We start from the raw sequence: 26,740 nt of genomic DNA on the forward strand, positions 1-26,740 counted from the left end.
TTAATTACGCACATCCACCCTGCACACACAGAACGTCTGATCTTTGCGTATCAAATAATTTGAAAGCTGGGACAAGCTTTTGTCTTGTATAATTATCTATGAAGTGTATCGGAGAAGGTGCAACTCAAAAGAATCTCCCTTTATCTGTTGTTTCCGTTCAAAAGTCTGTGTCATAAGGAAAGTACCACCAACTTCATTTTCAGATAATATTTAACCTAAACAATTGTCAAGCATTCTGTATTACAAAACAGAAAATGATACAATTAATGGAAGAAGTCAAAATGCTGGCATCACTTTGTTTCCACATTAATACATAAAAATGGACAACACATTAAATAAACATTTTGTTATTAACAATTAGAAATATTAACACCAAAAATCATGTATAAATTAGGAAATAAATGTACAAACTATTTCCAAAGTGCTCTTTCAAATACATTATATACACAACATTCAAGAAGTTCTTAATGTAAGACATTTCAGATTGATGTAATGTTGCTGTTTCATTTTAAGTGTTGTTCATATTCTCTCAAAAGTATTTCAGCACTTTCAAAAACCACATAAAAGGCATACTTCCAAGCTGGCAAAGAGCAATATTGCATTCTTCTGACTACCTGTAATATTAATATATTGTAAAGAAAACAATCATACTTCCTTTCTGTTCCTTGCTATTTGAGAGTACTTATTTGTATGTATGAAAACACCAGCAGGAAAGATGGGAGAAATGAGGACTGACTAAAAAAATGTCTTCTGTTTTATCAGTAATTAAAATTATTAATGTAGCAAGGGCAGTACTTGGACAACATTTAATAGCAAACTCTTTCGTTGTCCAGTTAAAGACTTTCCTCTACAGGACAAAAAAAAAAAAGGAGAGATCTTTTATTTTCCTTGTGGCCTTGGTTTTTCAAAATATAAAGTACTAGAACTCGAAATTCCATAAATACACCAGTTCAGACAAAGAAAAGGAGAATATCCTACAGAGGCTGTATTTATACTGTAAATTTGCAATTATTCTCATATTAAAAAATGCTCATGGAGTATAGTCATCCTAGCCTTTTGCCCCAGAGAAGTTTGGACATGGTGTTTTCTTCAGCACTTATATAAGCACTTTATAAGTGCTTTTTTCCAACACTTTGTAAGAACATATAAAGCTGAATAGAAGTGACTTACGGTGTTCATACTGGCTTTTACATACCACTAGTTTTTACTTCTAAATTCTCCCTCTATAGGTATTCTCTCACTGGTTGACCCCATTAATAGTTCCACTCTCTATATGCATAATATTGTTTAAAAATTAAAGCTGAATTTAGTTGCTTATCTGCAAGATAAGCTTATCTTTAAAGATGGATTTATTTTCTTTTACTTCTGAACTATTTCTGTCAAGCTACAAGAGAAAAATAAAAGTGATGATGAGCTGTAAGAACAGTTGACCAAAGGAATTGACAATATTTATGGTTATAATGCTTGCTGGAAAATCTTAGCAAGGGCAATGGAAGAATCAGAAATAAAAAAGGATGCCAGCCACCTGCTTGTGAAATTTGGCATGAAAATGTATATGCGAGTTATAAAATTTGGAGTAGCATATTTAAGACTGGAGTTTTGCCAGATGTTTTTCTCAGCTAAGCAAAATATGAAGCAATATTGATGTCTAGTAGGCTGAGACTGCAGATCTCAGAGCTCCCTTCTGTTTTTCTTTCCATGATAGAAATACCTTAGTTTACATGGATATATAAAAGGCGCCTCTAGTGATTAATATTTCCTTGAATATAGGTATTGATCTTCTTTCTGTACCTTTTACAACAGAACTGTGGACTTATGCAGATTACTGAATTATAAGACATAGGTAAGTAGGTATTACAGAAGTTGCAGTTAATTTTATTTTCATCATAGAGCACAGAAGTGTCTTCACATAAGGAACGTATCCATCCCCTTACTCTTAAGAAGTAAAGTTAAGAGCCATGGGGCTGGCAGGTAATCTTCAATGCGTTCAAAAAAGATCAGTAACCTACCACAGGATACTTCCCTGGACTGAGATATGACTCAATGGCTTTGTATTGAGCCAGACTGCAGAATAACCTGGCTGTTTTTCAGAATGGGGCACAATTGTGATCAAATGATCCTAAAGCTATTTAGAAACATCAAGAATGGGGCAAGGAGGGGTAAATGGAAAACTTCTGCATTGTATCAACATACAGTACTATACACAGCACCAAATATCAAACCATTAAAGCATTGTCTTGTTACCAGTAGTGCACTGCTTCATATCCAGCATGAAATGAACACTGTTCACATACAGACGCTGCTTTGTGCTAAGGGGTAACCAACATATTACAATTAATCAAAACTGCCTGTACATCCAGTTCAAAAGATGGAGATACTATTGAAATGAATCTGACACAGGATCACATTCTTTTATTGCTGGTAATTTCCATATTGTCCCTGTAAAAAAGAGAAATAAAAATGTTGGAAAATAATAGATCAGAAGTTTACAAACAGTGAGTTAGACAATTTCTTTTGGTCTATGAATTTTGAAAGACCCACTGAAGTATCACCAATATGCCTGCACCAAATTATCAGCTAGATTGATATGCGGAGCTAACAGCCAAATCTGCTTTTTCACAGCAGTGATTTAGACAATTTACCTGCTCATAGCCGTAAGGCCTCTGTTGCTGAGCGGATGGGCCTGTCTGAGAAGCTCTGTAACTTCCATATTGCTGCCCTTGTCCCTGTTGGTAGCTGGAATACTGTGAAGAGGCTCCTTGTGCAGGACCTGAGAAGACAGTGAAATCTGTTACTAAGGCTAGATTTGCTAGGGGGAGTTCTTATGGTTAACTTAATGTAAAACATGATGGTAACAAAGTAAGCTCTGCGAGTGTGAACTGTGCGTAAATTTTGCCTAGACCTCCCCTCTAGCTCTACACTAGGAAGCGTTAATACTACTAATGATCTAGTTGTAGCAGTGTAAACTTCAGTTCAGGTTTTAAACTTTGCTTGGAAAATCTGATATAGTTTTAAGTGATTTGCCTCTCTGAAATCTGTATTGGCACAGGTCAATTATTACCTGTATGCAAGCTACGTGGCCTTTATTCTAGTAACAAATGCATGTTTAACTTCCTATTTAATCTGTCTGTGCCACCATAAGCACTGCTGACCAGGAACCTAAGAAATCTCTTGCACATAGATACTTTTAAAAAACATGTAAATCAGACACACGGCCGCACAGGGGTATTGATTTCCTTTTATTTGGGACTGTATATTCTGTGTATAGACTGCTATGTCCACTTACTTTTTAGCATTACTGGTGGATTTTTATGAAGGAGAACCTTTAAAAAGAGGAGGCCATATTTTAACATCATAAACTGACTTTTGGGTTTAATTTCACAGAATATGTCTGGTTTGAGTAGTCCAAACTATCTACTGGCACTGCAGAGTCAGGTGTTAATAATTTAATTAACATTTTAGGCCTGTCAGTTCTATTTCATGAGATCTTACATTTCTAAAATGGATTTGTTGTTTATATCAACATCAGTTTATCAAGTTTGGTTAACATTGCCCGTTCAAGATCAAGTACCATCACATTTGGGATATGCACCAGAAATCCCTTGCCTTGAAGCTAGTATTCAGATTATTTCAATCTCCCTGGCCCTGTTTTTGTACTAAATAACCTGAAATGGTTTCTTTCTCCCAAAGGCTGAGGATAGATACAGGATGCCTCCAATCTGTCAGGAAACTCAAAGACAGCCATCAAACTCAGATTCTTTTGATGGCAGCGGGGAGATCTACCTGAGACCTGAAGGGTTCAAAAGCCCCGCACCAGTGTTAGCTGCATGTTCAAAGCACTTCCACTTCTTTGCTTTCGCCTCAGCCCCTCACCAAGGAATAAAATCCCTATGATGCTGCAAGAAGTCTAAGCAAGGGAGCAGTGAATCTCTGGACTGTTGATGTTACTTTTTCATGTCAGTTGCAGAACTATTAGATGTGTAGAAGGCCTGAGAGTCCAGGCAGTGACCTCCTGCCGACACTTACCAGGAGGTCAACATGAGGCAAAAGTGTATTTTCTAACTTTCTAACCTTCTTTCAAAAGAGAAGGGGATTCAGGATGCTGACATAACAGCATGGAATGCAGTGCTATACTAATGTATGTTACTGCCCAGAATCTCTTTACATGCCATGCTCTTTGGCTAGTTTTGGTATGTGGATGTCCAAGGTTAATCAAGGAAATAGTTTACAGGATATTTTAGCTTAGAAATGGAGGCATCAGGATGAAGTATTGCCAACACTTGACTGGTCAGTGACAGTTTTCTTACCATATCCTTGCTGTTGTCCTGGGTAACTTTGTTGATTTGGGTATTGCTGCTGGGAATATGTTTGCTGTTGTGCAGCTCCCTGTTGGTATCCTGCCTGCTGCTGGCTGTACTGAGAATTTCCTAAAGAGGGAAAAATTGAAATAGTTTGGTTATAGATGAGGCAGGTATTTCACTGTACATGTGGATCACGAGGAAAACAAAGGCGTAAGGAGCCTTGGTCTGGAACTCATAGACAAGTACTCTTTTCAGAAGCAGATGATTGCATTTTGCCAGTCAGGATGTTTATTTCTTCAGTGATTTTTAGTTCTTTTGAACAGGAGAGAGTTGTTTATTTACACACATCACTAAACAAACAAAGAAACAAGCAACCTGTTCCCCAAAGGATTTTTTTTTACCCCAGAATTGTTTCAGAAGAAAAAGAGTCACAAAGATAAGGGTGCCAGGGTAAACAGCCAGTTTCTCGAGAAGCCCTCCCACTGTATTTTCTTCTATATAATGATGTTTATTCAAATATCCCAGAAAGACCACTTATCTAGTTGTTACTGGTATTTTTTTAAATACCTATGATGGAATTCCATTTGCAGTATCCTGAAACAACAAAATGAATGGAGACTATACAGATGACATTGCTTTTCCTAAATGCCACCTCACTGTATCATAATTAAGTTAATAATTTAGAGTTCAGATATCTTAATAGTATCACTGAATTTACTGACATACTACTGTTGAGAGTTTTTTAGTGGTAGAATTGCAAACTCATAGTATTGGTGATTTTCAAAGGTTAGTTTCATTTATCCCATTGTTTTTCACAATTTGTAAGGTGAATTAAGTAAGATTAAAAAAAGTTGGTCCTGGAATTAACCAGTAGGCTTTCTTAGTTCAGAGAAATTTCCATTTATGGCTGCCATTTTTTTCCAGCTCTGAACCCCATTTCTAACTGCAGCATGTTAGTTAACTTTTGTCAGCATAACCTTTTACTTTAATACAGCCATTTTTATTTGCATTATATAAAATGTTTGTTAAAGAGTTTTTTAAGAGTGGAGGATACTGATATCCTGGAAGTCTTTTCTCATACTGCAAAAAAAGTTCAATATCCATAGCTATGATTCCACCTGGCTCAGCTACGACCAAGGATCATTTTTCTAATGAATATGAGGCTATGCACAAGTTGTTAGCAATCCCACGAGGCTGCACGGCATGACTGCCTCACAATACAGTTACTGACATGATACCGTGTATACAGTGTGATACGGTCTCGGTATAAGAAATGCTATACATAGCTAAATTCTATTTCCTGGATACTCCAGTAGTGTCTAAGTAGCAGTTAGTGATGCAGAAATTGCAAGGCATATTTTACATTTTCATAAGCATTTCATTAGTATTTTAGGGGATTGGAGCTTTGGTTTACAAAGATTGCCAATATATTTTCCTACCTCCTTCATAATAGTGCTGTGTAGAGTCGTCAAATGACCTGTCATAGCTCTGCTCAGTATAGGATGACTGCTGATAGGCATAATCACCATGTCCTACAAGGAATTGCAAAGATTTATCAGATACATTGTTAATATAACTAGAGATATATTGTTGAATACATATATTATGAAGCTGCTTATGCACAAAGATGAGGCTAAGAGGAAATACAGACCCCTTAGGTAGGAGGTTGAATACATGGCAAGGAAAGTCACACCTATGGATAAACCTCTTGCATTCACCAACTCAAGCTTGGCTTTGTGCTCTTTTTGAAGCAGTCTGGATAGCAGGATGCACTGATGCATATGTTTGTGTACCAGGCTCCCATGCCCTGGGATTAGAATTTTCTAGCATTTAAATTGGAATTTGGAATTGGCAAAACCCAAAAATGGGGTTTGCCATGTCCTTGGATGTGGCGGTCATGGTGGTCTACACTTTATCAGTATTACAGTGACTACAGCTCAGAGGAATTACCATCTGGATAGTATTGCTGATTCATAGGTTCTGATGAGCCTTGCCCATGACTGTACTGTTCACTGTAATATTCTTCCTGACCCATGTACTGCTGCGAGGAACCTGCAAGGCAAAGACAAGAGACAGCAAACTGAGCCTGTGGACTCCTAAGAGATGTTTTTTTCTTATCTAGTTTTTTTGTTTTTTTTTAAGACAACATTCTTTACATCTGGATAAGTAAACAAGCTATGTATGTTGAGAGCTGTTTCAAAGATGCTTTGCTCACTAGAAAAAGGAAATAAATTTGTATTCTCAGAAAAAGCTGGCTGAAATTGAAATTACGCAACAGTCAGTAGCATGTCCTAAACCCACTCACTTCTGTGGCAATACCTAAAGTAATGACTACATTACTACTAATTTGAGTTATTAGAAAGCACGGGAATGTATTCCATGCTCAAGAACACATTCAGAATTAAATATATTTTAATTAACGTATCAATTTGTTTCTTACCAAAATTCAGTTTATGTTAGAATCTGTCTAGCAGCTTTATTACCTCTTGGAACTTTTTCCAAAGAGGTCGTGGAGCATGCTAGTTATCCTCTGGTTTTTCCTTTCCCTGGCCTAATTTTTTGTACTAATTGCTGGCAAACTATGTCTTCTTTGCAGAACTGTGTTCCTTGTTAACTTTGCCATGGTACGACTGATCCAATACCATTTGAAAGAACTGAAAAGATTCCCTTTGGCTTGAGTGAGCTGTATATCAAATTGTTCATCTTTTCTTAAGAGATATATGATCCCTTTTAGACAGAATTCTTTTTCTAAACACATGAAATAACTAAACAGATAAATCTTGAAAACAGATTAAAGTTCATCTGATTGTCATGATACTTCCACCATTCGAGATTTCCTGTGTTCCCAGATGGGATTCCCTGTTCATAAATGTGACTTGGAAATTTTGTTGACTTACCTACCCCACAGGATGGACTGTATATCATCAATCTAATAATAACTACATCAATAATCTAATAATAGATTTTACCTTGCTGTGACGCTCTGTAAGGGCCCATTGGTCGCTGACCCATCATGCTGTTGCCTTGGTTGCTCTGACTCATCATGGCAATGGAGGACTGCCCCTGGTAATGCTGGCTCCCTCCTTGCGCTGAGTTGTAATGTGACGTTGCTGCTTGCTGGTGCATCATGGAGACTACAATGTACATGGAAAATACTGTTTTCTAGAAGGATGTGACAGTTCTCTCCCTATTCTCTTTGGAAGCAAGTTAAAACCTTCAACTAACATGCATCCTGATAATTCTGTGAATTTTCCACAGGGGGAGATGTTTTCCTACTGCATGTATTTAACTCTTCTGCACTGTAATCCAGAAAGGATGTTATTACATGGTCAGTTCTTGCCATTTGCTTCAGTCAGATACTTAAAAATATATCTAGCCTCGATTATTATTACTTTATCATTATTACAGTAAGATTAAAGAAAGAAATAAGAACTGATGCTTGTTCCTCTCTACCCCCTGACTAATTCATTGCTGCATTTCTTTCCTAATCAACTCTTTCTTCTACTTCCATCTTATATACCTGCTGATTATACAGTATAAATAAACTGACATTCTAGGATTTATTTGATCGCTAAATTTCATATCGTCGGAAGGAATTCTTAAGCATTGGACATCCCATTCAATACTCCATAGCAAACATTTTTACAAATTAAGAGATTAATTCCGAGTTGTCTGCTTAACTCTCTATGCCATGCAAGCAGTGTGAAGTATCAATAAAATAACAAAAATGGGGTAGTAACATACAAACAGGTAATGTGTAATACCCTTTGGCAGGCTCTTTCAGCTAGGATAAAGGTGCTTCTCAGATCCCTCCCATGGTTGTGGGATTTGCTGCCAGGGGCTATCAGATAGTGCTGCTGCACTTTTAGCTAACCCTCTTTTCCACAACTCATTGCTAACCATAGCAAGTAGGTGTAAGTTAAAGCAAGTCTGAAACTGTTCTGACTTACACTGGTGCCTGACACCTTGAAATTCAGAGATGTCTTAAAGCTGTCTTTTCCTCTTGTATGTTTGTCACTGTCTACAGAAAATGTTTACAGAACAAATTCATGTGTGGTAAACCTCTGAGGTCACTGAAAAGTCAAGTTGGCCCAGAAGGAGGAAGAGGGAGTTTACCTGGATTAGACTGCATGTTGATGTTTGTTCGAGAGACATAATTGCCTATTGACCCCTGGCCTTGCATTGGCACATTCTGAGATGCAGGCACTGTATGGCTATAACCAGGCCCAGTTCCATGACTGCTGACAGTCATACTCAGAGAGGTCGTGGGCATAGTGTTCTGGCCTGACTGCTGCATAGACACGTGATTAGGACCTAGAAAAATTAAAGAGAGCAACAAGAAAATCTGTGCTATTATTGGCAACGTACAGTGAGCATTAAAGCCCTTGCGACCTTTCTAAAATACCTTACGATAAGGCAAAACAAACCAAAAAAAATCCTCATTATTAAAATTCCCTGTTATCTACAAACAAATTGAAACTGCCTGCTACACAGTTAGAGTGATCCTCCTCTTCCTGGCAGCCAAATCCAGGCTGTACAGAATTGCAGACAGGAAGAACAAAACCAGCAGCAATGCCCTACAAGCAGTTCCTCACAGGCAGCAGGCAGCAGAATTAACAAATGCCAGCAATTTCAGATACTTCACAAAATATATGGACTCTGGAAACATCCCAGCCTTCTAAGATTTGTGCTTTCTTTCCTCCTGTCCTGCCGTTGACTACTCTTCCCCTTTCACACAGATGGTGACAATGGGAAGGCACAGGAGTGGCTGAGAAACACTTTGCACATTGCTGCATCCATTCGGTTCCTCTATAACCAACTAACCTTCTTAGCTGGGGCTTAGGAAGTACCGTGGGACCCTCTCCTCAGAAGACAAGCCTGTCTCTCCCTGTCCTGAAGTTTGACTAAAAGTACTTCAAGGCTTTCGGAAGATAAATTTTCCAAGTCACCATCATAATCCCTTTTGTTATGGTACTCCCTTTCCAACATCACTGTATGTAATCATCAGACTGCTCCAATTATATCCTGCGTTTCAGAGTATCATCCTGCTTACCTGGCAGCATGCTTATTTTTTAAAATTCTATTGCTGTTGGGTGATTAAAACTGGGGAGAATCTGGTCCTTATTTTTTGTTGTTTGTTGCTGTAAATATTTTTATGAATGAGTTTTGGGAAGTTGTTTTCATTGTGTATTGTTATGATCTAAATTGTGATAGTGTGTATTGTTGTCTATCTAAATTCAGCTGTATTGTTGTCAATCTAAATTAATTTAGGTAGAATGGAAGACATGTAGAATCCCTAGAAGAGACAGAATTATGTTGTAATGTTTAGATAATGATATTTTAATTCACGGTTATTATCTACAGCCTCTGAAAAATGTGTCTAATTCTCTTAGTACAAACCTCATTAATTACTCTTAACGGTATTTATAGACATCAAAATGAGAAAAGATGCTGTAGATTATTATATTTTCCTCTGATTGAGGGATGCAAGCAGCATTTTCAACAAGAGATAAAGAGAGCCAGCTCTACTGAAATCAGTGGAGCCAGGTCAATATACCGCTACAGAGACCTAGCCCTGTGTTTTGCTTCAGTTTTTTTATGTCTTGTAAAGCTGATACTTCTACTTGTGCAACACAAGACCACATGGTGTTTGAATGGAGCTAGCAGTTGCTTTGAGTGAGAGATGGAGTGAAGCCAGTGTTGGTAAACCTTGCCCTATTTGCATGGGAAAAGTTAGAGAATGTTGGCCTTCTTTAAAGCAAAAAAAAAAAAAGGTTTGGCTAATTTGTGATTGTAAGGGAAAATATGAAAGCATGACCAAAAGTGTTTAAATAAAACCACTAAAACAATAAGATAAATACAAGGCATTGAACCTTTTTCATACTTTCATGAATCTAAGGCAGTTGGGTTTTTCTTTGAAAGGCCTCATTCATGATTTCTGAACAGTTAGAATTCTCAGTTGGGCCCAATTCTGTCCAGAGGCAGCTGAGTTTCACTGGTTGGTTTATTGAATCTAATGGGTTTGCCTGCAGGGCTGTGGCATGAAGCATCACTGACTTGTGGATGGTGGATTACTTGAAATCTCGGTGGACTGTTTTTTAGCTTGTCCCCATCAATAGAATTATCATTACAATTGACCTAGCTGCACTACACAGAGTTACCATGTATGTAGGGAATTACCTAGTTACTGTCCTGCAGAGGTGATTCCTGTAAAGTCCTGATTGAGGACAATAAAGAATAAAACGTAGTAGCTGCTATGGCTTCTTCCCTTTTCTTCCCTCTCTTACAATGCTGTACCTGTACACTACAGACTTTCATCTCTATTGCCATTAGATGAAAAATTTTCACAAGTACATGTATTTGAATTGTTTGTGCATATTTATTCCTAATTTCCAAAAAAAGCTGTCCAACAATTGTTGACCGATGTGAAATAGTTTCTCAGTCTCAAAGTCTACCTACACCTCAAGAATGCTGTGTCATACAGCACCACTGTGCTAACTTGATTCTAGCTGGCAGAGACAGCAGCAGTAGAGGCTGGCAACCAAGCGGAGTGTCCCCAAGCCCAAGGGTGTGAGGGTCCTAGTCTCACAGCGGGCTCTAGCAGCAGAGCAGATGCCATCACTGCTGCTGTTACTTAGGCTACTCGGAAGAGGCAAGCTACCAACTGCATTCTCAGTCACACCTTTGTTTTGGAGTGTAGCTATGTCCTCAGTCCGGTTCCCAGTGGACTAATATATTCCTGATAAAATACCTGGCACTACCCAGGTGACAGAGTCTCAGTGACTGGGCAGAGAGTGAACTACCCTGAGACCCCCACAACTCAGGCTGGATTTTAGTACTGGGTTGGGGCAACATGAGGTAAACTTGCAACATGAGGTAAACTGCCCGGGCTGCTTCTGTTCTGCAGATGACTCAAGTCTTTAGGACTGCCACTCTGGTTCTTTCAATCAGCACTAAATTACTATAAAGAACTGGAGGGAGGGGAGGGGGGGGGGAGGGCGAATAAGAAAAAACAGCAACAGTAACACTGAAAATGTAGATTCTTTGTAACACCCAACAATGTTTTGACTGACTTTTATAATACTTATACTAGGTAATAAATCTTTTAAAAAGAAGGCCCAGATAAATTTAGTAAGTTCACTTTACTAGCTGTAACTGTTTAAAGTAGGTACCTCATCCATTAGTTTAAAAGGTATGATCAGCTTGACCACAAATGGATTTTTAAAAAGTCAGAAGTAATTCCATGGCTTGCATCTGCTCTTGAGTCCCCCTGCCAAGGCCTGTGATTTTACAATCAGATATTTCCATTTATAGAAACTGTTTTTTCCCTCTGTCACTCTGGGAAAGACCCACAGAAACAAGAACTGACTAAATAACTGTGAACTACAAAATAAATAAACAGATTATTCATACTATAAAATGCAGAGTAAAAAAAAAATTTTTTTGTCTTTCAAGTAGTTTCTTTTAGTTGCACGAACAAAACCAAATAGACAAAGTATATTATCTTATTCATATGAAATGTCTGTGCAAACTCTTTGGCTATGTAGTACAATCTCTGCAAGCTTCTGTAGAGGACAAAGACTGATGCAACACCAAATCATTTTTAAGAAGGCATGTATCCTGGAAGGTCTTTGGAATCTAAAGGCTTGCCTGTGTGGTTAGTCATGCAAGCAATTCCATTTTACCCTGGCCAACCCCACCACTTTCAAGAGAAAAATACCGCAATATATAAAAAAACTTGGATGCATCTTTACTTAGTGATTTTCATTACGCATTTTTAAAAAAATGTTTTTAATTTCCCCTATAGAAATACTAAGCAGACTGGAGTCCTTGCAGAAGCCAACATCGTTACTGACTGTAGCCATTTTGTGATGATTTCAGCATGTGCCTGAAATCCCCATATGCCTGAAAGGTGAGTTAGGAGAGGTCTTTTACAGCTCTGTAAGTATATTCTGCATTAATGATTTTGTTGCCAAGCAACAGCAAAGCAGCACAAAGGGGACCGAAGCTCACCATTGCTAATCTGACTCTGCATGAGGGAGGAAGGAGGAAGGCCCGTCCCAATTGCATCGCTGAGATTGCTCTGTGAATGGAGAGATTGGTTGGATGCGCTCTGAGTCATTCCTCCTGGGCCCAAGTTTATGTTTTGCGTTGGTGGCTGCAAATAACAAGGAGGAGAAGCAAATTTTTGGTTAGGTTTTTAATTAGAAAAATAATACCCCCCAAATTAGCCTGACTATGACTAAAAACTGCCTCAATTAAATATGTGCTTCCTTCACTTTTTGGGCTTGGTTGCGTAAACCTTTCTTCATTTGACTACTATGTGTGAATGACACTCAGCATGATACAGAGAAGCCGGCACGCAGCACAGTGAAGATCTTGAAACTGTGCTTATAATAGAGTCTGGCTTCTGTGCCCATTCTTCCATAGTTACATGAATTTCATTTTGTGCTGGTCAGAACATAACTGCTGAGGGGATATGCATTAGCAAAGACCACACAGAAATGTGTTGACAAATTGACCTTTGTCCAGCATAAAGCTATGCTGTATTTTGTGTTATGTGTGATACCTCCAAAATCAATCCATTTAGCAAGAATAACACAATGTTTAAAGACAAACCAATGTCCAAATGCTGAATTAGATTTTTGACATAAAATAATGGCATTTTTTTCCTGAGTAAAGAATGCAGTAAGAATAGGTAAAGAATAATGAATCTGGAACAAATGGAGGCTGTTCAGATCTGTACCACAGCACCATTTATAGTATATAGAAGTTGAGCTAGGGAGATGGAGATTAACACAAATGTCCCAAAGAATGTGTTTTAAACACAGTAAAAGTAACTTTAGATTTGTTTAGTGGTCTACTTGACCACCTCAAAACTTTTAGCTGGAAAAATACTAAAAAATGGTTTATTGACAGTGATCAGTAACAGAATCAAAGAACATTTCCCTCTGGCACAGTAACTGTATCTGATGGTAGCAGTGGTACTTACAGCAGGAAGCAAGGACTGCATATTCTGGTTCGAATCTGCTATTGTTGCCAAGTAAACCAGGTTTCTGTGCAAGATTTGTTGGTATCTACAGAATAAGGAGTAAAGCTTATTTGGAAAGGGTTAACACAGAAAATTCCAAACCTCCCTCTTTTTTTTTTTTTTTTTTTTTTTTTGCTATTTACAGATGATTAGTTAAATTACATTAGCCCACTTTTCATCTGTCACAATAAATAGCAATAATAATGACCTATATCTGTGCCGTCATGCTTTTCATCAAGGACCAGTGTGTTCAACACCTCTTTTACAAATGGTTAAACCTGGGGGAAGGGAGAGGTAAAATACACTCGCCTTTGAAAGCACTTTGAGTGAACTGTGAAGCTGGGACCTCAGTCTTTGAGTACTGACACCCAGACAGCTGCTCTAACAATTAGCCACTTTTTTCTTCCTCTGTTTAACAAGGGTCCTAGTAGTAATGAAATTCCAGAACTCCAAAACCCAAAACCTGTTTCCCTGCCAGCAAGCTGAGAACAACAAGATTTTTTTCAAGAGTGCTCTAACTGGAGTGTTTACTCAAGTAAGCACCACCAGAACCATTTATGCTTCTTCACAGTTCTCGATGAACTGGAGAAGCTCATAAAAAAGGGCATCCAAAAGCAAACCACCAGCTGTGCCACTCAGCAAAGTGAAGAGTCAAACTTTTGGAAACAGGGAGGGTTCCAAGAAGGCAAGAGAAAATGCTTTTTTGGCATGGATTTTCTTCTGATAAGGGGAAAATGGCTGGGAAGTGGGAAGAGTGGCAAAAATGAAGCCAGAATGGTGACATGACTTCTTTAGCACAGGTATATTTTTTAGACAATTTCTTTGAACGTACCGCTTTCTAGGTTTGGCCCCATAACTTGACCTTTCATGGGGCAGATTGGCTGTTCTTCCTGACTGAGACTGAACACCTGAAGTTTATAAAAGCATTTTGCTTTCAAGATTAGGAATAGTAAGCAGTGATACAAACTGGTATGTCTACATGCATATTGTTCTAGCCATAGATAACCACATGGCTGATCCTTATCATTTAAGTACTTTCTGATGAAAAGGTGTTACTAACTTTGTACCTGATTCTACTTGTATTTAACCAATCTGCATAGAGCAAGTGGTCCAATAACCATAATTGTTTATAATTATTTTAATAAATGATCTGTTTAAAACACTGTAAATACTAAATACTCAAATAGTTCAGAAAAAAACCTCTGTTCCAAGAACAATATACATATCTTAATACAAATGAATCTAAAAAAATAGTCCAACTGTTTTCTTAGTGATCAGTGAACAGAACGGTTCATAGTACTGTTCTTGAGAAAAAGTACACCAAAAATTTCTAACATACTCCAAAACTCATAATACTCACTGAGTACATTCTGCAGTTTTCCCCTTGCTCTGATAATCCATAATACATTGTATTAGATGGTGATTTTCATCTAGCATCTGCATAAAAGAAATACGATCAAAACATGTTACTACGAGAACCATATTAAAGTTCTGTGGTTTTGTGATACTCCACATTCACCCGTTTCGGCAGTGGATGGTGTTTTGTGCAGTTTTGTTGCCATGGGATATTACAAAGTACCTACACGTGACTTTATTGAGCCACAGGATTGTGCTTTTCAAATCACTCATTTATGAATGGTTATCTTTAAAGGAGTTACTTGAAATACCTGACATGGAAGAATTAATGGACTTACCTTTTTTGCTCCTTAAATGGCAGATAGATTTTTATGCTGAAGAAGGAAAGCGCTTTCACTATGAAATACCTCTGCCTCATTCTAAAATATCACCCAGCCTTTTCCAAAACTTCAGATTTTACTAACATGCCTACTTTCAAATAAGAAACATACTTTCAAACAATTTAAACCTACTAGTTTTCCTACACAGGACTAGCATGTGCAGACTACTGAACTCGATGAAGTATAAAATTTGCATTACTGGATCTACTGAAACCACATTTAAGAGAAATACAACCCAATATGTCCTTTGGGGTAGTTCAGTTCTAATACAGGGAGGACTTAAAATGAAAAGACAGACTAATTATATACCTGTTAATTTATGTGCATCAGTGGCTGCTAGCTTAGCTTCATTCAGTAAATTCTGACTGACTTGTACCAAGAAAATCGGGGCTGGTAGACAAAATGACAACTGACCTTTATTTAATTAATAATTTAATGAATTTATAATACAATTAAAAGCTTAAAATATCCTTTGATATGTTTAAAATTTCAAATATAATAGTTTGTCTCTTTCCCCCAGCTTTCTTGTGAATGCTGCAAGCTTTCTTCAGGTGAATGAATGGAAAAATAACAACAGTATTTACAAATTTAGATTCACCACTGGCAAAAACTCACTCCATAACGCAGTTTGTAGGTACCACTGCTATTAAGTGCTTGCAAGACTGGGCCTTTGAACCACTGTGTCATCAGGATAGAAGAACTCTTGAGGAGAGAATAACATGTTTTCACGCAAGTTAAATGTGAATTAATCCATGTAGGTATGTGTCCTGATCAGAACAAATTCTTGACCCATTCAGATGCAAAGATGAGGCTAGATTATAGGAAGATGAGCAGAAGAGTCTTTCTGATGCGCTTGCAGTCTAGCTCGTCACTCCCTTGGAGAACTCAGCTTGTCCTGCTTCTTGCTTGTGATTTGCAAGTTGGTCTTAACTTTGCTGGACACCCTTGTCCATCACAGGCTCTGACTGCTGGAACTTGCAGTGATCCCCTGTGGCTGAAGTCAGCGAGGGTCTGAGGAACAGAGGCGTCGCTGTGGCCTGCCTCGGCGGGTCGGCAGGCTGCTCTCTCGAATGCTGACAGGGAACGTCAGAACTGTGTCAGTCAAGAATCCATGTTCCTCCTGCATGCGTGCCGATGCTCACATGGCGACCCGGGCGCAGCATATAATTTTAAGAGAAAATACTCCTGCCTGATTCACAGTGCAGCTCTTTGTTTCGTGCTCTGTACTCACTGTTGTACAGAATTTTCACCTGTGTCAGTGGAAATTCTGTATATAGAATTAGCAAAGAATATAAACTCGTCCTTTTCAGTTTCCACAACAGGTATCACTGACGATATTTTCACATTCAGTTAAGATACATATTCAACAGCAAGAGTCCAAGCAATATTACAGGTATCTTCCTCAGAAAAGGGCTATGTTTCTACAATTAGCTGAAGAACATTTTGTTTACTGAACAAGGAATCGGGAATAGCTCTTCTCCTAACTTACTAGGAAAAAAGAACCGAATTCTGATCTCCATTACACAGAAGAAACTGAAGTTTACTGCCCTGCAAACGCTGTTTGATGAACTAGTTTAAAGCACCACCATCACTGCTCTATTGCCAAAAGCTCTAACTTCCTCCATGCGAAATCTGTTTTAGGAATAGTTGGTACTGGAGTAATAAAAGCTTTGAAAGACTATCAAAATTGAGTTCATAAATAAAAATGAGCTGCTTATATATTACGAATGCAGCTTATGTATTACGAATGCTTATTTATTATGATATTAATCTTCTTTTTCAATGAAGTTGGTGTCTGTTCTAAAAAGCTCACTTTAATGAGGATTTTTGGAGTTCCTAGCCCAGCACCTGCTCCTTCTCTCACTGCCCGTTTCCATACTTGACTATAAAGCCCATCCAGTTTCTGCGCCTGCAAGTCTCTTCCTCGGCACACCACCTGTCAGAAGGAAAATCACTGCCGACAGCCCAACCCTGATGAACAGTCCTGAAGTAACATGCCAGCAAATGTACCTCAGATGGGAAATGTTTTTACGTGTTATTTGTAAAGAAATAACATTTTTATGCTTCCGTGAAGTTTACCACTACGCAAAAAGGCAAGGGCTTGAAAATCAAACTGAAGATACCTCGGCTGCCCTTTGTCTGTGGATACAGTCATGGTTTTAAGTACAAACTATCTGAATTACGAAATTCTGTCCTAACCCCAACCAATCTGGAGCTTAGAGAAAAACTCATCCACCGAGTCTGAAATATTTCAGTCTTTTAAAATTAACCGGTTCACAATACCACATGTGCTGCAAGAGCTCCACGAAATGGGATTAGTTTCCAAATTGCCTCCTGAGATTCAAGTCATCTCTTCAATCTCCCTTGTGGCAGTTTGTCCTGCCTTGATCTCTGTTCTGTCACAGTCTTCCACTGAGGTTTTTTTCCGTAGAAGACATAAACCGGCACCAGATAACGGTTTGGCTGCAAAACCCACTGGTGATCGGTTAAACTGCTGTATTAGCAACGGCACTTCTTCACTGGTCACTACTTACGAGTGGACCACATAGAACATACACAGCTCACTTCCACCGCCACTACACGCCTCCGCATGAACAGAGCACCTCTGCGGTGGGGAAGATGCAAAAAATACGGTAGAAGTACAAATGACAAATAGCGGTCAAAGTGAAAACATGCATGTTCTTTATTGACATTTCCAGCCTCTTCCTTACTGATCGTTACCTTCTGCAGGAGGAAGGGGTGTCGGGCGCGTGTGTGTGCACAGTCCCTGCTGCCAATCCTGCGAAATGGGAAACAATAACTTCCCAACTAGGAAGCCTCTGCTTTGGCCTCCACGAGAGACCTGCCTGGAGATCTCCTCCCCAGAGAAAATCTTTCAAAACCTTTGTTTGTCATTGAACATCAATAAACGCATCACAAATAATGATAATCGTATATGAAAAATACCAGTGCTTGGTGCTCCCTCTATCTTCTGAGAGGTTAAAATTCTGCATCCAAATACAAAAGAAAACCCTTGCAAATTCAGTATGTTATTTTTATTCATTTTTGAGGTTGGATTGGGGGGGGGGGGGCAGAAGCTGACACACCATCAGAAATCAATCACGTATTTGCAGATTTTACTGCAATTTCCCACTGTATCACTGGCAGCTTTTTTCCCCGTTGCGAGCGGCAGAGATAACGTGCCGTCCCAATTTTATTCCCCGCGTCCTCCTCTCCCTCTCCTTGCAGTGATCTGAACACCTTTGCTTTGTTCCACCTCCTCCTCCTCCTCCTTCCCCCACCTCTCTCTCCAGCTGTCCGTCTCCGCAAGCCCTCGCAAATTCACTACTTCTCCTGATCGCCCTAGAAATAAGCCTCCTTCCTCGGCTACAGGAGCATGGTCGGAATAAATGTCTAAAATTGTCTGTATAAAAGCATGCTTTTTTACCTTCTGGATAGTTTGCTGGGTGACCTCCCCTTTGCCTCTTGGGCGAGCAGAAGCAAAGGCAACCGACATGGTGGGGTTTTTTTATGTGCCTATAATATATCGGTTCCGGGCTCTAATAATATTGTTATTATCTGGCCGCTATTGCCGTGCAAAGATTCTCCGCAGTGCATGGGGAGGGGAGCCGGCGCAGATGGTACGATCTGCGCCCCGCAATGAGCCATGGGCACCGCACCACCAGCCGGCACGCACCGCCCTCGCCCCGCCGCCCGCCCCGCCGGCTCGGGGCGGGGAGGCGGCGGCGGGGATTTGGGGAGGGGGCGGGAGGCGGCCGCCGTCGCCCCGCCGCCGCCTCCCCGCCCCGCCGCACATGGTGCGTCCCTGCTGCCGGGCTTCCTGTCGCAGCCGAGCGGCGGCTCCCTGCCTCCGCCGGCAGCCGCCAGCTGCGCCAACTGCGTAGGACGGCCGCCCGGCTACGCCAAGTGCGCCAGCGCGGGGAGAGGCGGCGAGCCGGCCGCCTACGCCGGGTGCGTAACGCGGGCTCCGTACGCCGAGAGCGCAGACGGAGCGGGGACGCCGGACCCGCCTCCTCCCGCCCCTCCGCGCCGGGCTTGCGGCTGCAGCGTACGGAGTTGGCGCAGGGGGCGCCGTCGGCGTGCCGCCGGAATGGCGCGCGGCTCCGGAAGCGGCGGGCGCGGGGCGGGGGGATGAGTGTGCTGTTTTGAGGGAGGCGGCTGGTTCCGGCCCCGCGGGGACGAGCGGGCGGCAGCCATGAGCTACGACCGGGCCATCACCGTCTTCTCCCCGGACGGGCACCTCTTCCAGGTGGAGTACGCCCAGGAGGCGGTGAAGAAGGGCTCCACCGCGGTGAGTGAGCGCGGGGAGGCGGGGTGCGCCGGGCCGGCTCGCTGAGGGAGGAAGGCCCGGAGCCGGGCCTGACCCCTTCGCCGCGCTCCCCGGCCTCTTGGCCCCGCCGCCGGGCCCACGGCACGAGTGGGGCCGGGCTTGCGGGGAAGGGTGGTCCGTCGCGGTGCGGGCCGCTGGAAGCGGGACCCCCTTCCAGGGGGAGATGGCCGCAGGCCGCAGCAGCCGCGTTGGGGCTCAGGGCTGGGTTCGGAGCTGCCTTGAAAAATCTCCGTTTTCCTCAGAGGAGACGATGCCCTGCTGTCCGTAAAGCGCTGGCTCCGTTTCGGGCCGTTACTGTGGTGTTTTGGTTTTTTTTTTTTGGGGGGGGGGTGTTGGAGTTTTTATGCCTTGAGCCGTCGAACGCGAGGCCCAGCACAGGTGGGTGTCCCTCAGCCTTGACAGCCATGGCAGTGGCTGCTCGTCAGCCTGCAGAGCCTGGAAGGCCGGGTTAGCAGAGCCGCCTCCTCAGGGAGGCAAGCTGCTGCCGACCTGCAGCGGAATAGTGATCCTCTATTTCATTATTCTGCGTCTGGTGAAAATGGTAGTATTTTATGCTTGGGCACGACACATATTCCCAGTGGATTGGGGAACGTGTCAGTAAAGGCGTGTAGAAGTAACTTTCTGGCTCCTAGCTTCCAGTTGTCCCAAGCTTTTGCTCAATGAAGGGTTTTTTCATTTGGGGGAGGACCCCCCCCCCCCGATTTCCAAATAACAAAATACTCATGAGAAAATTTACTGCCTTTGGGATTGGAATAAATGTAACAAGACTTTGTGCCAAATAGGCTCTTCTTTTTTTCAGAAATGAAAAACACTGTAAAAAGGCAATATAATCTACTTCTGTCTTGTCTCTCCTTGAGTAGTTGGTTGAGTTTAATTGGGTTTTTTTAAACATCTGTAACACACTAACAGCAGGGCCACCCCGTAAGAAAAAATGATTCCCATCACCCTATGAGAAGCAGTGGGAATGAGTCTGAAAGGTCAACTTTTTTTTTTCCCCTCCCTGATGTTCAAAAAGGTATATTCAAAGTATGAATTAGGACACTAAGGCAGCAAGCTTCTGACAGGCTGCTTGTAGGTTTTACTTGGCCTAATCTTCAGTGTTTTGGGTTCTGACTAGAGCAATACCAGTGGACCAGTTGTAGTGGTAGTTTTGTTGTTGATCCTGTTTGTTCTGTGGCTACAGAAACGCTAATGGTGGTATTGGGGAGAGTTGGGGAAAACACAGTTGGTAACAGGAGTGGGAATATATCTCTTGGGAACCACACAGATTTGAAGTGTTATAAGCTGATTATGAAACTGTACCCTGGAATCTAATGCAATTTTTGTTACATCAGTCCCTTCTCCAGGTTGTGGCAATAGGAAATGAAATACTGACTTCAAGCTGAAATAATGTTTACAGTGTGGGGTTTTTCTGTGTGTTTGCTTTTTTCTACTTGTTTCAGTAAAGTCTACAACTACTAGGTTTTTTGGGGCCTAGCTTAACTTTTCTTTTCCTTCTTCTTTTAATGTGTTGAAGGTTGGAGTAAGAGGGAAGGATATTGTTGTTCTTGGTGTGGAAAAGAAGTCTGTGGCAAAACTTCAGGATGAGAGAACTGTACGGAAGATCTGTGCTCTCGATGACAATGTCTGCATGGCTTTTGCAGGTATATGATCCCTTCAGGGTTTTTGGCAGTTATTGGAGCACCTTTGGGTATGTTTATGGATTCTGAGAACATAAAATACTTAGCGTAACTGGCTGAGGACTGTGGGGAAGGAGTATATTTCCACGGTTGCTTATTCTTTTTTAAATAAGAGTAGCCTACTGTATGGATAAATATATAGAGCAAGCTAATGATCTAATGATAGGAAGTATGTGTTAAAGTTACTAAGGTCCTCTGGGTTTAATGTGAGGATGAAGACTGAGAGCTGATGTGTCATTGGCACAGATACAGATATATCCTCTTTAAATATATATATTTAAATTTATATGCATATTTTCTATATTTAAAATGAAATATTTTAAAATTTACATATTGTATATAAAATACATATTATTAATACATATCACAGGAGCTGTAAGAGACATTTGTCAGTTACAGGGACCTTTTCCCATATGCATCAAGCCAAAAAAGCTAAATTTTGCAGTCTTGCATAAAGCAAAGAAAAATCTCCTCTGCTCTAGTTCAGAAGACTCCTCCTGAATGAACTGCTCCGGATTTGAAGCATAGATATTTTAGTTCCACATTCTTCCTGTTCCAAATGCCTTAATTTCCATTGTTCAAAGTTTAAACAGGGGGTATGAAAGTTAAAAAAACCAACGTAAATGGAGAGAAAATGTATTTCAGAAGGTTTCTCCTCTTTTCAAGTAGTTTAAAATCTTTGTGTCAGTGTTAGTAATGCTTTAAGGGGAGATCTGATTTAACCAGCAAGAATACTGGGTTTTAGATTTAGTGTGCAGGAATGATAGGCTCAGCTACTGCTGCTGCCTTGCTCCCTTAGCCAAGGGTTGTGATATGTGCAGGTGGATTCGCAGGCTTGAGGAAGAATTCTCTACAGAAACAAGGCTGTAAATTGAAAATAACATCATTAGCTAAAAAGTAAATTAAGAAATAAATTTCCTGTTACATTCTTTTTCAAAGGGTCATACTCATTTTTGTCAACTAACATCATGCTGCTGTAGCCTTGTCAACTAGACGAGATTTTCTGGGTGGATAAACCCGGCTCATAGTTAGGGTGACTGCATAAGAAATAAAACCAATGGGTGTGAGAATTGAGATTGCTTTGCTCATTTGCTGTTAGATGGAATGCTGTCAGTCTGTCAGTAGTATTCTGATGACTTGGTTCAGAATTGCATGTGTTACCTAACTCACAGACATGAAAGCTGTAAACTAAATCCCCCACTTATTTTGGTACATTAGCTTCTTTCTGTTGCCTTAAAAATGCTATTCTTGCTCAGCAAACCTGAGAAAGCGTGATCTCTCATTTGCTTTTTTCATTGCTGTTGATACTGACCTTGTGAGCCTTTTGGGGCAAGACCAGTTGTTTTTATTCGTGCATAAGGTATGAAGCATGGATCTGAGAATACACTGTCATTTCAGGGCTGACGGCTGATGCCAGAATAGTTATAAATAGAGCTCGTGTGGAGTGTCAAAGCCACAGACTTACAGTGGAGGATCCTGTCACCGTGGAGTACATCACGCGTTACATTGCTAGTCTGAAACAGGTATGTGGTTTAAGCACAGAGATGCTTAAAAATGTCCTGATGAACAGCGCTTCAGACTAAGAATGTAAAATGTCTGTGCTGGCCTTGTTCTACTTAGCTGGTGAAAATCAGCATAACAAAACACATTGCAGCTGTTTATTGGAAATAGGGATGTAGTAATAGAAGAGGATGATTAATTACTGTTTGGCTTTTTTTCCCAAGATTAAGAAATTAATTAGTACTTGTAAGGACTGCATAACTGCATTTGCGGTATCATCAGGAACACTGCTAATCTACAGCTCTAACTCGCTCTCATAACAATGGTGCTGTGTTATTGTCAAAATGTCTTTGTGGCTCCTGTTTGTTTTTCCTCCTGCTGAGCCATTGCAGGGAGGGGTAAGGGGGGAGCAAATCAGTGCAGTGCTTAGTATCTTTTATGTTTGATATTCATGAATTTAAAATGAATTACAGGGTCAAAATATGCTCAACTGCATTCTGTGATAAAATTATTTATTTGCCACTGTATTAAACTGATTTTCAGCAACTAGTGGGGATTAGAAAAAGTCTAATTGACTTAGGCACAGACATGTGTTAGTATAGCGATGATGATAATAGCGTAGTTCTTGTAATAATCACTAGCCTGCCAGAGCAGAATACCACTTTCTGAAGTTTCACTTTGTTCCTTTACAGTAATCTCACATTTGTGTCTTTCATTCTGGCACATTCACGATTTCTATAAAACTGTTACAAACCATAAATCTGGCACAGTATTCCCGCTGCGATAACGCTGCTGGTGTTCGTGGGCACTTCTGGTGTGCGACATGGCAACGACTTTGCTAACTCAGTGTCAGCAGGAGGGCTGTATGTAACACGGGGTTTGCTGTAGCCTGCTTCTTGCTGCAGAGGGTGCCTTGCTTTCTGACAGAATTGTTGCAAATCATTGGTGAAAACATGACTTTGTGTTCAGGTGTCATCATCCTCTTTTTTTGGCTTCTTAAGTGTGCTTGTCAAAGCACGGTGTTACACCTGGGCTTGCAGGCTTAGCTCTGTCTGCCTCTCAGCACCACCCAGCAGCCGAGGGAGATTCTTCCCAATAGCTATAATCACGCAGCAAACTTCAGTGGGTGTTAGGAACAGAGGTTGAACAATAACCACCTCTTCCTTGTCTTGTTTGAGGTCTTCCGTAAGATACGGAATCCTAACTTTAACAGGTAGGTTGGTAAGAGAGCCTGCTAAAAATATGCCTTTTGTAGTTGTAGCTTCTACAGTGTCTGCTTTCCACTCTAAAAATGTTTCTAGAACTGCTTCTGAAGTAAGTGTCTCTTCTTTCTGATCAGAGATACACACAAAGCAATGGTCGCAGACCTTTTGGTATCTCTGCTCTTATCGTGGGATTTGACTTTGATGGAACCCCCCGGCTGTACCAGACCGATCCCTCTGGTACATACCATGCTTGGAAGGTGAGTTGATTTTGCCTCTTGTGGAGAAGTAATGCAGTATTTGTGAGTTAATGTCTCCTTTAAAGAGAGACTGGTGTAGAAAGGAAATCTCACTGGCAGGTGGTGCTGGCTCACAGCTGCAAAAATCCTTAATGATCAAATTTACTGAGAATGGTAGTCTGCAGTTCAGCTTTACTTGGGAAATCTTGTCCTGTTTTCCAAAAAAACCCCCACAAGACCAAACCCACACCAGTTGTGCCTGACAACTGTCTTTTTGTGTGACATGTGGGAAGTAACATGTTCAGTCTCCTGAAAAATACATGGTGATCACAAAATGGTTTCAGATTATGTAATTGCAGAACTCCTGTTTCTTGCTTTTCTAAACTTCTGTTCATTATCTTTTTTCACCTCAATGTTTCCAGGCTAACGCCATTGGCAGAGGAGCCAAGTCTGTGCGTGAATTCCTAGAGAAAAACTATACTGATGAAGCCATTGAAACAGATGATCTAACTATTAAACTGGTCATCAAGGCTCTTCTTGAGGTGAGTCTGCTTCAGATCCCTCACTGTGTGCCTGGATTAACTCCTTAAAGGTGAGCACATGAAAATCTTTGTGCATGTCACAGGAAAGTCCTGTAAAAGGATCTGTGAAAACTGTTCATTGTAGGCCATGGGTGTGGGATTAAATTAAAGGTTCAGAATATTTCAGGTAACAATTTCTGTAGTTTACAAGAACTTAACTAGCACTCCTCTGGGGAGGAAAACAGACTTCAGTTCTGGGCATTAAAACAAATGCACCAAAGATGTGCTAAACCATATGCAGAATATTTTACTTTTGTATTGAAGTTTAAGATACAGAAAATTTCAAAAGTCAGATGGTGGAAATGCACTGTTCTTCACCAGCCACTGGGTGCATTGATGCCAGAATGAAGACCTGTAGTTTTTGAGAGTTACACTGCTACTGGAATTGAGAGCTTGGAGCTAACAAGCAAAACGCTCCCCATCTGTATCTGTTCTCCTCCTAGGAAGACTTGAAAGGAGTTTGTTAGAATTAATTAATGGACATGCTCCTAATACCTACATCTAACTCTTGTTAAGGTTGTGCAGTCTGGTGGGAAGAACATTGAGCTGGCAGTTATGAGGCGAGAACAGCCGCTGAAGGTAAGGTCTTTGTTTTGGTTTTCTCCCTTTCTCTGATACTGTCCTTGCTGATCTGCATTAACTTCCAGCCCTTAATCTCACATTCTGCCCTGGCAAATATTTCTGTTTATTATTAGTGGCCAAGGAATGTTATTGTGTCTGCACAATGTACCCATGTCTGGATAAATACCAGTTAAGCAATTTAGTTCTGACATGGAAAGAAAGTTAAATAAAAGCCTCTAAGTTGTATTAGTATCTTGAGGGTTACCTGTGTTTCTGTTTTAGATCCTAAACCCTGAAGAAATTGAGAAGTATGTTGCTGAAATTGAAAAAGAAAAGGAAGAAAATGAAAAGAAAAAACAGAAGAAAACATCATGATGAATGAAATTCAACTGCTTAGCTGCTTCTTTTTAATTCAAGTGATGGGTTATTCTGTATAGACAACATGTAGGCATTCCACTTATTCATTCTGTGCCCCTCTTGAGACCTACAATAAATCTACTGATTTTTTTTTTAAAGCTGTTATTTTAAAAAAATCTGTCTGTTCCTTGGATTTTAATTACCTAGGATTGTTTGGTTGGCTACAAAACAGCAGTAGTGACCCATTAAAGGACGAAGACTTTGCATTTTTTTCCTCAGACCCTTCACTTTGTTTAATGATTCTTTTCTACACTGTCTCCATTGTTAGCTTCTTCCCCCCCCCCCCCCTTTTTTTTTTTATAAGTAGCTGTCTCAAGGGTTGTGTTACAGCCTCAACAGAACATAACTACTGTGGAATTACACTTTTTCTTCCCTCACTAGCATCTTCAAAGCTAAATGGCTAGGGTCTGGGCATTAGCCTCGTGCCAGCTGTGACAGGGGCTGTTAGTTTTACCCCCAAAGGACTGTACAGAGATGGTGGGTGGTCGTGTTTTGGGAGGTCAGCATGAGAACTGGCTGTTGCAGGCATGTCATCACAGTAGAGGTGCATGACTTAGTGCTTACATAGACACTGCATGATTCATCTGGTTCAGAATAAAGCATTGCTGTTGTGATTGCCCACTGGGGGAGTTACAGACCAATAGCTTCCTAATGCTAGAACTAACTACAGTGAATGTTAACATACAATGTAGTTAAACCACAAAGCTTTCCTCCTTTTGTGTTTACCCTCACACTGCTTCCTCTGTACATCTTACCCACAGGAGTTGGGTTTAACTCGATTTCTGGTCCAGCCTGTTCACTGTTCCCAGTCCCAGCAGATGCAGTGAGCCAGTTCTCTCTTCCCTTCAGCAGAGGGAGATTGCCGACATCCCACAAGGGATGCGGAGACGTGCGCTGTGCTCCACAGTCACATTGCTCTTGAGAGGCACGTTCTGCTCTGTGCCATCTACTCACTGCAGACATTAACATGTATAATGTAATAAACTTAGAAATACATACATTTGAAGGTGTCAGGTGACAACTGTTTACTCAAATGCTTTAAAACTAGCCCAAAGGAGATGTGAATGGGAATAGGGAATTCTTTTTCAGAGAGGTATTTGCATTATGGCATCTCCACTGTCCAGTTCTGGCCATTGAGAAGCTCTTTCCAGCTGATCCCGCTG

At 40.7% G+C, this 26,740-nt stretch overlaps 2 protein-coding genes across 3 annotated transcripts; one reads left to right on the forward strand and one right to left on the reverse strand.

Annotated features, from left to right (window-relative positions):
• Positions 1-124: 124 nt before the first annotated feature.
• On the reverse strand, positions 125-18,720 carry SS18L1 (SS18L1 subunit of BAF chromatin remodeling complex). 2 transcript variants are annotated; one of them, XM_030009483.2, is made up of 11 exons: positions 18,496-18,717; positions 14,693-14,769; positions 13,294-13,378; positions 12,315-12,459; positions 8,418-8,615; positions 7,271-7,435; positions 6,252-6,353; positions 5,741-5,833; positions 4,308-4,427; positions 2,643-2,770; positions 125-2,439 (listed from the first exon to the last, which is right to left on the reverse strand). In XM_030009483.2, the coding sequence occupies exons 1-11, from the start codon at positions 18,562-18,564 to the stop codon at positions 2,413-2,415; spliced, it is 1,209 nt and encodes a 402-aa protein (XP_029865343.1). In that variant the 5' UTR covers positions 18,565-18,717; the 3' UTR covers positions 125-2,412. The 2 variants fall into 2 exon arrangements, with proteins under 2 accessions (XP_029865343.1, XP_029865344.1); XM_030009484.2 differs by lacking the exon at positions 8,418-8,615 and having other exon boundaries at positions 18,496-18,720.
• A 409-nt stretch (positions 18,721-19,129) lies between these two features.
• On the forward strand, positions 19,130-25,781 carry PSMA7 (proteasome 20S subunit alpha 7). The gene is made up of 7 exons (XM_030009486.2): positions 19,130-19,359; positions 20,915-21,041; positions 22,476-22,600; positions 23,917-24,039; positions 24,441-24,560; positions 25,116-25,178; positions 25,443-25,781. Exons 1-7 carry the CDS (start codon positions 19,264-19,266, stop codon positions 25,533-25,535), a joined length of 747 nt encoding a protein of 248 aa, XP_029865346.1. The 5' UTR covers positions 19,130-19,263; the 3' UTR covers positions 25,536-25,781.
• The last annotated feature ends 959 nt before the right edge of the window (positions 25,782-26,740 follow it).

This window comes from Aquila chrysaetos, chromosome 3 (assembly GCF_900496995.4).
Source record: "Aquila chrysaetos chrysaetos chromosome 3, bAquChr1.4, whole genome shotgun sequence".
Taxonomy (NCBI): Eukaryota; Metazoa; Chordata; class Aves; order Accipitriformes; family Accipitridae; genus Aquila; species Aquila chrysaetos.

Coding starts and splice junctions, on each gene's coding strand:
- SS18L1 (XM_030009483.2), bottom strand. CDS start 18,564: ATGTCGGTTGCCTTTGCTTCTGCTCGCCCAAGAGGCAAAGGGGAGGTC. Junction 6,354..7,270: donor TTACAGAGCGTCACAGCAAG/GTAAAATCTATT, acceptor TTTGCCTTGCAG/GTTCCTCGCAGCAGTACATG. Junction 2,771..4,307: donor AGGACAACAGCAAGGATATG/GTAAGAAAACTG, acceptor CTGTCTTCTCAG/GTCCTGCACAAGGAGCCTCT.
- PSMA7 (XM_030009486.2), top strand. CDS start 19,264: ATGAGCTACGACCGGGCCATCACCGTCTTCTCCCCGGACGGGCACCTC. Junction 24,561..25,115: donor TCATCAAGGCTCTTCTTGAG/GTGAGTCTGCTT, acceptor ACTCTTGTTAAG/GTTGTGCAGTCTGGTGGGAA. Junction 25,179..25,442: donor GGCGAGAACAGCCGCTGAAG/GTAAGGTCTTTG, acceptor TTTCTGTTTTAG/ATCCTAAACCCTGAAGAAAT.